General features: G+C 39.2%; 1 protein-coding gene across 1 annotated transcript in view; it reads left to right on the top strand.

Moving 5' to 3' along the window:
• The window catches only part of LOC139685941 (zinc finger protein 493-like), a 15834-nt gene extending 4185 nt beyond the window's left edge, over nt 1-11649 (top strand). Inside the window, exons 3-7 of the mRNA XM_071583077.1 lie at nt 495-632; nt 2662-2880; nt 9828-10046; nt 10313-10472; nt 10570-11649. Of these exons, the coding sequence (XP_071439178.1) occupies nt 495-632; nt 2662-2880; nt 9828-10046; nt 10313-10472; nt 10570-11414 (1581 nt within the window). The 3' untranslated portion in view covers nt 11415-11649. The remainder of the gene's footprint in view (nt 1-494; nt 633-2661; nt 2881-9827; nt 10047-10312; nt 10473-10569) is intronic.
• Nucleotides 11650-11913: the final 264 nt, after the last annotated feature.

The following is an 11913-nucleotide window of genomic DNA, read 5'->3' as shown; positions in this document are numbered from 1 at the left end:
TGCTTCAATGACCACGTTTCCATAGCCACACACAACTACACTCCATATCAAAGTGTTTTTACAAGTCTCTTCTTAACAGCCTTACTCAATGTCCCTCTCATCAACTCCCTCCTCCTTGTCTGAAAGCCTCTTTACCTAGCGCAATTCTTCTCCTTACGTCCCTACTACTTTGACCGTGCTGGTCCAAAACACTACCGAGATACGTCTAAACTCATCGAGTTATGGTTTCCATATATTTCTGCGTAGCTGAAGAGCGATCTATTCAAATTTAGGCAGTTCTGATTAATTGGGATAAAAATTATGCTCAGTAGGCAGTGAATGAGCATTTATCCATAAAGTTCAAAGTTTCACATGTTAGACGCTTTGGTGATTTTTCGAAAAATATGTTTAAAATAAAAAGCATATGTGTTGTACACTGGAAAAATACAGTGCATTTCTGTAGATATATTGATTTATTCATGTGTAAACTTTAAGATTCCTTTCCTACCTTCCAGATATGTCACAGCGATGGTCTTCCGGAGTACATATGCAATGAGTGCTTCCATAAAGTGTTGGGATTTCACAAATTCCAGAAAACTTGTCACGATGGGAAAACAGCCCTTATTAGCATTAAGATGAAGTACGGCAGGGAGGTAAGGAGATTAAATATATGTTCGCTTTGGGGATATTATTCACTCCATGAAAAATTAATAACAAGGAATTGGTGTTTACAGTATGAAAAAAAACTGATTATATATATATATATATATATATATATATATATATATATATATATATATATATATATATATATATATATATATATATATATATATGTATATATTATTTTTATAAGGTAATCTATCGGTTTCGTTGGGTTTTAAATGGACACAATTACCAAATAAATATCTTGTCTTTCTCCCAAAAAAACACAAAATCCAATATCCTTACTCGACATCCTAGTCCCTCTTAATCTCTGAGTGCTTCCTTCCTCCCTTCATACATCCCTATCTAACAGATATCCCTATCCTGTTCCTTCCCTTTCCTCGTCGGCCATTAACATTCTATCCTCTATTACAGTCTACTTTAGCATGCATTCAGTATTAATGCCAATCAATCCAATCCCTTCCAATCCATATCTTTCTTCTTCTTGCCTCCTCCTCCTCAGTAGTAATATCTCCACATATCCTCGATAGCTCAAGTGGTTAAGAGCATCCGCCCGGCAAGTGGCAAGATCCGGTGTTCGAGTCCCGGTTGAGGAAATATTTTTACTCTTGTGATCCGTTCGATTCCGCCTTCCCCACCTCTATTGTGTTCGTCCTTTATACGTGTTCCTATCCCTTTTCCTTATATATGTTTCTGTATATATGAGTATTTATTCGCCGTTTGGCGGGATTTCGTGTTTGAATGTGTATTTGGCCAATGTGGCTCATCTCTTTCTTCTGGCTATGCGTGCCACGAAACGCACTGTTCTTTTCCTGTATGATGTTGTATGAATTCTAACCACTGGCCTTTCCTCTTGTGTATTGTCTATTTCTCCTTTGGTGGGTGAAACAGCCCCTTGACGCCATCTCTTGGCTAAAGAATCGGGGCGCTTGGCGACATATAAGACCCACGGATCTCAGGGTAAATTACATATCCTCGATAGCTCAAGTGGTTAAGAGCATCCGCCCGGCAAGTGGAAAGATCCGGTGTTCGAGTCCCGGTTGAGGAAATATTTTTACTCTTGTGATCCGTTCGATTCCGCCTTCCCCACCTCTATTGTGTTCGTCCTTTATTCGTGTTCCTATCCCTTTTCCTTATATATGTTTCTGTATATATATATATATATATATATATATATATATATATATATATATATATGCATGCACACGCACCTTATATTAATTATATATATACATGATATTATATATATATGTGGGTCGCGGTAGTTCAGTGGGTAGAGCGTTGGACTTCTGACTGGAGGGTCCCGGGTTCGCACTTTCCCGGGCAAGGCACTCTGGGCACCTGCAGCTCCACCCAAGCTAAAGTGATTTTTTGGATACCAGATCTTCCTGGGAAACCATAACCGGCACAGGGAAAGGAACTGGCCCCCATTAATACCCTGCTTATAATGTGTGAATTTTCACACGCCGTATAGGGCTTAGTACTGGGTGAACTCTACCATCACTTACTAAACCAACCTTCGGGTCGATTACTGTGTTAATGGTTATATATATATACATACATACATATATATATATATATATATATATATATATATATATATATATATATATATATATAATATATATGCTTTTGTAGATGTAACACGGAAGTGCCGAATAGTACAATAAACAGTAACACACAATATAGAAACACAAAAAAAGGAACACTCACACGTATTTTCTTGATATTTCAACGGAAACAATCCATTTTCCTCTGAAGATATAGAAGTAATGATATTATATATATATATATAATATATACATAATATATATGTATGTATATATATATATATATATATATATATATATATATATATATGTATACACATATATATATATTTGAGGAATGTTGTTCGTCTTATGCGTGTGTTCCTATCCCTTCTTTTACTATCTGTGTATATGATGTGCAATCTGTTTTAACGACCAACAGTTGATATTTCTTCCCATTGTTTATTTATATTCTCTCCCCGTGCAGATGGTTGTAAATCCGATGGAAATCAAGTCTGAGGTGTTCATTGACGAAATTGATTGCAACCGCTACGAATGCAGCAAGGAGGAACCCGAGGACTTGGCGACCACCGAGGACTGCGATTTGGCCGTCCACACACAGGTGGAGGCGGTGCTGTCAAATCCAGATGAGACAAATGACCAACAGCTGTCGTCTTCATCAAAAGGGTCAAGTTTAAGGACTGAGGTGAGTTGCTGACTTTCTAATTGTTTGTATTTTTCAAAGGGTTATGGTTTGAGCTGTTTGGAAACATCGTTTTCCATTGCGTTTAATGTATGCTGGGTACGGCAGTTAAATCTGGTCAAATGAAAGTTTTGTTAAAAGGGAAATGTATTTGAAAGAATACAAATGGTAATGAAAAACCTTTTACAGTGGTATCTGTCAAGAGTAACAACATTACTCTAATGTAATTACCCCCTGTTCAGCTGTTGCAATGATATGCGATAGTAGACAATTGAAATAGTGAGGTACATCGCATATTAACCGATAATATGGGTATATAAACAACAAATGACCAATCATTCTGACTCAAATCATTATCGAAATCATTTTATGCCCATTGGAGAAAGAGTTCTTCCGTGAAGATGTATTTAAAAACTATTTGGATAAAGTGTAAAGTTATAAAAACTGTAGACGGTAGATTCTGTTGAGGTAATGTCAATATGAAAACAGTTTCACTTGGAGATGTCCGAGTGGTTTCTTTTTGTATTCAGAGTAGGGCAGTTCAGGCGGTACAACGGTACCCTTATTGAAAAGCAAATGTATTTTATCCGGGCTAGTATTAATTGGAAGAGGGGCCCAGAACTCCTATTGACCAGAACACGTCAAAAATGTGTGCAGTAGCTATCGTACCGGCTTCCCACCCAGAGGGCCCGGGTTCAAATCCCGGTGGTGTTGAATATTTTCTGATTGGCTGACTGACATTGACTAAAGCTTGGTCATCCAATCAAACCTAACTTATTTTAAATGAATTCCCCACCGACTTTCATTCCTACCTCTTACATTCTCATCCCTTATATCTGTCGCACTGAGTTTCCAATTCACTCATCAATGTTTGCAAACCCGTTAGCCGACTGACATTAAATAGAGCTTGGTCATCAGCAAACATATGCGAGATCTATATCAACAAACCCCTCCTGTTAATTCAAAAGTCTCAACAATTGAACATAATGCATTTCGGTCCTCGTACGGACGACCCAGGATCAAACAAATTTAATGCAAACTGCCAATTTAAGAAGACAGATTTGTGTCGAAGAAACACAGGTCTTCGACACCAACTCCCCAGGATATGTTGGTAGCAGTATGGTTTTTGTTTAACAATAATAATATATTATCACTAATTGGTGGTCTTGGAAGACTTCTAAGGCAGGATTCTGGATGGAGAGACACTGTACACTTATAAGTGTACCTCCTTAATTAGCCTCGCCTAACGAAACACCGCCTGGCGCTCTTTATACGCTTCAAATAAGTCCCTCTTAATCTCCGCATACTTCCATCCTGCCTTCACTCCGTCCTACAATCCTATCCCATCCAACATCCTATTTATCCATCCCTATGTCCGCAATCGCCCAACATTCTCCCCTCCAAGTCCACCCTGTCAAATGAATACTCGAATTGAAGCCAGAAGAACTTTACGTCACAAAATTTAGAATCTACATCGACGATTTTATCCACTTCAGAGTACTCTTTACATTCGCACAGCAATATTCTTTCTTGTATTCAATCTTTTTCTTGTCCATTCCACATTGTTTAATAATGAAGCACCCTCCTTTGGAAGTCCTCGTAGCAGTTAGGCTATATAGTTTTCTTCTCATTACTTTGTGTCTTATTACATATTATGGGAAGTCGCAAAGGGAGCCAGATATTAGGCAAATGATAAGGAAAGGGATTGAGATGGTGTGGTGGCTAACGTACTGGCTTCCCACCTCGAGGACCTGGGTTCAAATCCCGGCGGTGTTGAATATTTTTCAGAGGTATCCCGATCCCTACTTGAGGTGCTTTGTGGAGGGCACTTTGAGTGAGTGCACCTTCCGTCGGATGGGACGTTAAACTGCGGACCCCTTGGTGCCTTTCCCTGTAAAGAGCAGGCTAATGCCAACACCGGGTTTCTCTCCACCCTTCATCCTGTCCACCCCCTATGGCGCAAATGACCTGAGCTGTCGGTCACCTCCCCTAAATACTACTACTACATAAATAATGTTAACTCTGGGAGAGCTAGTTTTGGATTAAATGGCTCGTAATGAGCTGGTAGACCATCCTGTCGAAAGAGGCATATCGGCTCCCCAAGGGCAAAGTAGCCGTCCACAATTTCATGATAATATTCTTCATGAAAATTCACAGTTAAGACTTCTTTTGTGATAGTATTTCCCTTTTCAAAGAAATGTGGCAAAGGCATGACGTCAGCCTCACTGGACTCAACACCGAGAACGCGGACACTAGCTGGAAATTTAGTTTAAGTGACAATCGGAACGTCCACGGGGCCGTGGGCAAGCCAGCGATCAAATCTCTGGTTGATCTTCACATCAACTGTGATAATTTCAACATCAAAATAGAATCTGGTTCGCTCCGTGGCTTAACTTTTTAGAGAACACAATAGCAGTTTGCAACAAGCAATCTGCTTTGTTCTGACAGCCTCAGACAACATGTTTCAGGCCTTATTTGTGTAGGACTTGTTTTGTAGGCCCCTCTCGCCCATCCGACTCATTGTTCGCTTGCTAATACTCAAATAAAAATGCCAATTTTCCAGTTATCGTCCCGGGTCCGCTGAAACCTTCTCGATCACTGTCACAGTTCACTGGACACATGTTTCCTCGAATCAGGTTTCCTCGCACGGTATGAAAAACCTGCCCCAGACTTTTCCAAAGCAATATACATATAGCTACAAGTATACCAGTTGAACTGGGGTACTGGAAGAATTGAACAATTTCGAAATATAACGCCCAGAGCGAACACTTTTGATAATAGCCACTCTAAAATCAGCATCTGAGCCCTCACGACGACTGCCACAGTTTGTGACACGTTTTTCATCGAATAAGGTTCCCTCTCCGGGTTAGGGAAGCATTCCCCGTTAGACTTATCTCCGAGCATTTATGCTCAGCCACAATATCGTTTAAACAGTTTATCCTTTGGGGATAAGGCAGAAGGAGTATCAAGAACTATTATTCGAAATACAACAACGCCCAAAGCACGATAGTACTTACATCGATAATAATGGCTCTTTGATTGTACTTCACATCACTTTTACTTAACATCTCGGCTATTTTGAAGGTTATTATGACTTATCCATTACTAAAAAGGAAAGAAAGACTCGTACTTTTCCACAGATTTCATTATATGGTACAACGCGTTTCACCGACTTGCGGCATCATCAGGTACAAATTTGCAAAACAGACAGAGCAAGCATATATACCCTCAGGACAGAGTGGGGGCGGGGAGGGTTGGAAGGATTTGAGGGGGGTGGGGGCTCGCAGGTGCGTTGATGGATTGTTTTGACCATTTCCAGGCTAGTTTCTCGGAGAGGAGTGGGGAGGGGTACGGGAACAATTGCTCATTACAAAGTGTCGTGTTGGGGTTCACCCAGTGCCTTCCAAACTCTAATTGGTTGAGAGCGTCCATTTTTAATCCTTTTGGGAGTGTGTGTAATATCTCTGGGACAAAGTCACTGCTGTGGTCGAATCCTAGTAAATGCTTGGCGAAGAGAGAGAGTTGTTATTCTGATTTTTGTGACACCTAGCGTGTTCCTTGACTCGTAACTTGGTATTCCTGCCGGTCTGACCGACATGAACACTGTTACAATCCTTTGCATTTCAGTTTATAAATGCCTGATTTGAGAAGGCTATCCTGGGTGTCTTTTCCATTGGCTAGAAGTTTGGAGAGGGTTATGGGTTGGGTAGAAGGCTGCTTTGAGTGAGGTGGGTAGGCAGTTGGAAATCCTATATGAAAGATCTCCCAGAAACGGGATCGAGCACCACTTAATACCGTATAATAAAATGTGTGGAAAAGTACGAGTCTTTCTTTCCTTTTTAGTAATGGATATTAAATACTTCCACGAAGTGAAGCCTGAAACAATGGAAGTTATTATGACTGTTTATGAGATACCGATTGCTTCCAAAGAAAACCAATGGGGAACTCCAGTGGGACTATGTTCTGATGGGAAATTTAATATGAAACATATCCAGAGATGAACGCTGTATCCTGTTTATCCATATATATCATATTTGTTTGACACAGTGAAATGCAAAAATTATATATATTCTCTATATACACACGAGGGCAATTCGAAAAGTAAGGTTCCCTATTATTTTATTTGTGAAAAATTAAATTAATTCTCTCAACTTTGCATACATCGTTGGAAAGGTTGAGCATTTAGCTATTTATCTACATAACCGCCTTGACGATCAATCACTTTTTACATCCTTGTAAGCAGCTTTTTAATACCGGCGTCGTACCCTTCTCCTGCTGTGTCTCAAAGCCAACTTTACGACTGCTTCTCTGATGTAGTAAATTCATCCTGCCATTAAGTGGAAGTGCACGGTGAGAAGTGTATTATAGACATCGAAAACGTGCATCTTATGTGGTACTGGGAGTTTTTTGATGGCCGGGAAAACGTCCTACGATGAGCAGCGGTCGATGGGGTGGCTGAGTTTGCAATTGGAATGTCAACAACGGTGGCACCAATTGACAAGATAATCTCAAGGAAGTAGATCCTAAGGCCAATAAAAATAATTTGGAGTTCTTCGTAATTATTTTTATTGGCCTTAGGATCTTCTTCCTTAAGATTATTTCTTTAACAGCCAATAGCTCCACATCCTCCAAATTGACGAGATGGCGTTGCACAATGACCAGAGGGAATTACCCTTCATTTAGATAAAGGAATGCCTTAGAGAATGAAGATAGAGAGTGGCTACTTCTCCGTGCTGCAGAATTATGTGTGTCGGAGGTCAATCAGTTACAAACAAGGTATCTCTCCTCACTAAAAGGAGTGTGTTTGCATATCATGACAATGCACGTCCACATGTCTCCACATCAAACAATGACCACCCCCTTACTCAATGAATTCGGCCGCTGGGATATATCATCGACCACCCTCCTTACAGCCCGGACGTTGCCCCCAAGCGACTACCACTTGTTTCCCGCTCTCAAAAAATACCTTAGGAGGAGAGAAATTCAAGGCAGTAGCCATCGTCAGTTGGTTTTGCGACGTGGCAGGAGAAAGATACGATGCTGGGATTGAAGAGCTGCTTACGAGGTGGCAAAAAGTGATTATCGTCAAGGGAAATAAGCAGAAAAATAGCTAAATGCTCAACCTTTCCAATGATGTACGCAAAGTTGAGGGAATACATTTGATTTTCTATGAAAAAAATATGATATACTATATTACCTTTCAATATGCCCTCGTCCGAACATTACCCACCAAAAGTATCTCGATTTAATGCCGTACCTGGTTTTGCTTGTGTTGTACATCACGGATTGTGGTAGAACCCATAACGGTCGTCACAATTGGCATGAAGTTATCGGTTGCGGCACTGCTTGAGGAGGATTGAACCTGTTTCCGGCTCAGTTCAATATTGTGGTTTAACCCTCTTAGTGCGGCGGGCCGATATATCGGCTTTCGTATCCTTGGCGAAAAGTGCGGCGGGCCGATATATATCGGCTCTTGCGTAGGCTTTTGTTTAAATCGTTGTAACTTATGGTTTTTTCTTTAATAATTTATGGTTTTTGTGCTATCGATAGGTTGAATTCCATAGAATTACGTAACTATTTTTTAAATATTTTATTAGCAATTTTAAATGCTTTTAAAAAAGTATAATTCTTACCATAATTTTTCGTTCAGTTTTGTACATGTCGGGAAGCTCTGCCTAATTGTTTGCTCGTTTTTTTTCTGAGTAGTCTTTCCACTATGAAAAGCCATTGAAAGGTTACTAATCTGTTTTCATCTGTAATCTCTTGAATGTGTTGTGGTGTCGTGGTGTTGATATATACCTGCTTATTCAGACTTTGTTGAGAAGATGGAAATGAGAGCACTGCTTTGTAATCATTTTGGTTTCTCTTGCCCTCCGTCGTATCTAATCAATTGCGCCCTGTGTAATGGATTACATTGTCAGCAGTTCTCTGTGAGTTAGAACTTAGTTTTTTTCTGCCTTTAGATTGTAAGCACATTGCCGCAGTCTCAAGGAAAGGGGAAAAGTCCCAATTTGACTCCGTGAGATCAGCCTTTTCAACAAAATCGAACTTTGCAGAGGCTGACAAAAAAATTTGCAATTCACTGGTTTTTCTTTATTTATTTATAATATTTTCTACATGTCTTTTTGATTCTTTATTATATTTAAATATCGTAGTTTAATTGAAAAATGTTTTTAAAAAAATATTAGTTATGTGTCTAAAAAATCGAAAAATTATTGCTAAAAAATATTCTTCAAATTTATGATACGATAATAATTACATTTATTATTCAGATGATGTAAATGTATTACATCATTATTAACTACAATATTATATTTTAAAATAAAAAAACTGCATATGGATATCCAAACAAATAACTTCATAATGTTTTTTTTCCTAAGGTGATACATTTTCTTAAATTACACTTCGCACTTCTCACAAGTACCCCTGAAATCCCCGCCGCACTAAGAGGGTTTAGAGTTCCACCGACGGTTTCCTATCCTCAGAACAGTCGATCAGCCTGGAGTCGAAGGAAGACTTGGAAGTGTCCTTACTGGAGTCTGCATCTTGTGGGAAGTATTTGAGATGGGGGAGGAAAAGTGCAAAGAGCAGTCATCTGACTGGAGGAAAGTACAACGCTGGTATTAAAAAGCTGCTTACAAGGATACAAAAAGCAATTGATCATCAAGGCGACTATTTTAGAAAAATAGCTAAATGCCCAACCTTTCCATACGATGTACGCAAAGTTGAGAGAATGTTTTTGATTTTTCATGAAAACAGAAATAGTAGACCTTACTTTTCAAAATGCCCTCCTATATATAGATACATATATATGTACCCAAGGGAATGTTGTTTGTCTTTTATATGTCTTCCTATCTCTTCTCCTTATATCTATATTGATGTGAATTCTGTGTTAACAACCAATATTTAACAACACTGCTTCCCGTTGTTTATATTCTCTCTCCGCGCAGATGGTTGTCAATCCAATGGAAATCAAGTCTGAGGTGTTCATTGATGAAATTGATTGCAACCAGTATGATTGCAGCGAGAAGAGACCCAAGACCATGGCGACTGCCGAAGACTGTTACTTGGGCGTCCAGCAATGGGCGGAGGCGGTACTGTCAAATCCCGATGACCCAAATGGCAAACATTCCTCATCTTTGTCAAAAGAACCAAGTTTAAGGACTGAGGTAAGTTGCTGACTATCAGTTTGTTTATATTTTTCCAAGGATTATGACTCAAGCAGAGTTAAAACATCAATTTTAAATTTCCAATGTTTGGCTAAAGTAACAGTAAAGTAACTCCTGAAATTATTGTGTAAATCAGGTTTTAGTATCTTATCATAAATGTTTTTGCAATTTTCAATTAAAAGTAATGACATTGATGGGATTTTTGCTGTATGTATTGCATTGAATATGCTCTGTACAATGTCATTTTTGTCGTTTTGTATTTGAAGGAATGTTTGGAAGATGAAGAATTGCTCGTTTCATCTAATAAGAGAGTTGAAATTAAGAGAGGGCATGGCATTATCATTCGTCAAGAGAAAGGAGGCCAATGTGACAGTGATAGTCCACTCGAAGACAAAGGCCTGGGTGGGAAAGAGTTGCGCATACGAGGTAAGCAGATCTTTTTGTAGATTAATTACATTGCCGTTAGTATTGCATAAAGGAGATTATCTTAGATCTAAGACATTGTTTGATACAACTCTTTCAGATGGCGACCGTGGACTGAATGGCGATAAGAAATCCGCTGCGGGGAATTTTCCGCACAGGTGTCAACTTTGCTCTGAATTATTCGCACAATATGGCCTTCTCAAAACTCATGTAATTAACGTACACATTAAGGAGTTTGAGCATTTCATATGTGACGTTTGCGTCGAAGTTTTCAAGTCTAAAAGTGAACTTGGAAGGCATATTGCTTTGTTGCACGCTGTGAAAAAGAAATACCAATGCCAGCGTTGTTGGAAATGTTTTCAATGTTTAAGCGAGCTCAGAAATCATAGGTTGACACATACTGGCGAGAGGATTTATAAATGTGAGTTGTGTTGGAAAAGTTTCACTCGTTACAGCAATCTCAAGAGTCATACCTTGACACACACTGGTAAGAGACTGTTTAAATGTACCGTGTGCCTTAAGGGCTTTGCTCAGAAGAGTAACATGAAATGCCACATGTTGACACACACTGATGAACGAACTCACAGATGTAGGATATGCTCGGAGAGTTTCAAACTGAAACACCATCTCGAGACTCACATGATTAGGCATACTGTCGAGAGACCATACGAATGTGAGATTTGTAAGAGGGCATTCTCGAGAAACGGCGATTTGAAAAAGCACATGTCGACACACACTGGTGAAAAAGCCTACAAATGTTCCGTATGTTCCAAGGAATTCAGTCAAAATGCGATACTTAAGAGACATGAGCTTACTCATACTGATGAAAGACAACATGCTTGCTCTATATGTTTAAAAGCCTTCAAACAAAAACGTTATCTCATTATACACCAGAAGGTACACACTGTGACAATATCCGACTGTGGTGTTCTTCCTGCGCATTGAGACGTCAATCTCCCGAAGAATGCCAAGGCAACGTACGATTGCGGTTGACTGGAACCCAGAGGATTGATTGACACTCTAAAAAATTCCTCACCGATTCCCCATCTCCCAAGAAACTTTTATAAATGACTTGCTTCATGACTGTGTGTGTAAATCTAATCATTACTAACTTAAAAATGATTTATCATGTAAATATTTTCTAATAAAAAGGTATGTTTATATGAGGTTGATCCAAAAAGTGAGGTCTACTATTTTTTTTATCCCTGAAAAACCAAATTTATGATCTCAACTTTGCGTACATCTTTAGAAAGGCTGAGCGTTTAGCTATTTATCTACATAACCGCCTTGATGATCGATCACTTTTTGTATCCTTGTAAGCAGCTTTTTAATACCAGCGTCGTACCTTTCTCCTACCTTGTCACGAAGCCAACTGCGATGACTGCTTCTCCGATATAATAAATTCATCCTACCATTTAGTGGAAGTGTACGGTGAGAAGTGTAT

This window comes from Hetaerina americana, unplaced genomic scaffold (assembly GCF_022747635.1).
Source record: "Hetaerina americana unplaced genomic scaffold, ioHetAmer1.1.p SCAF_121, whole genome shotgun sequence".
Classification (NCBI taxonomy): domain Eukaryota; kingdom Metazoa; phylum Arthropoda; class Insecta; order Odonata; family Calopterygidae; genus Hetaerina; species Hetaerina americana.
This window is presented reverse-complemented; position numbering and strand designations above follow the sequence as displayed.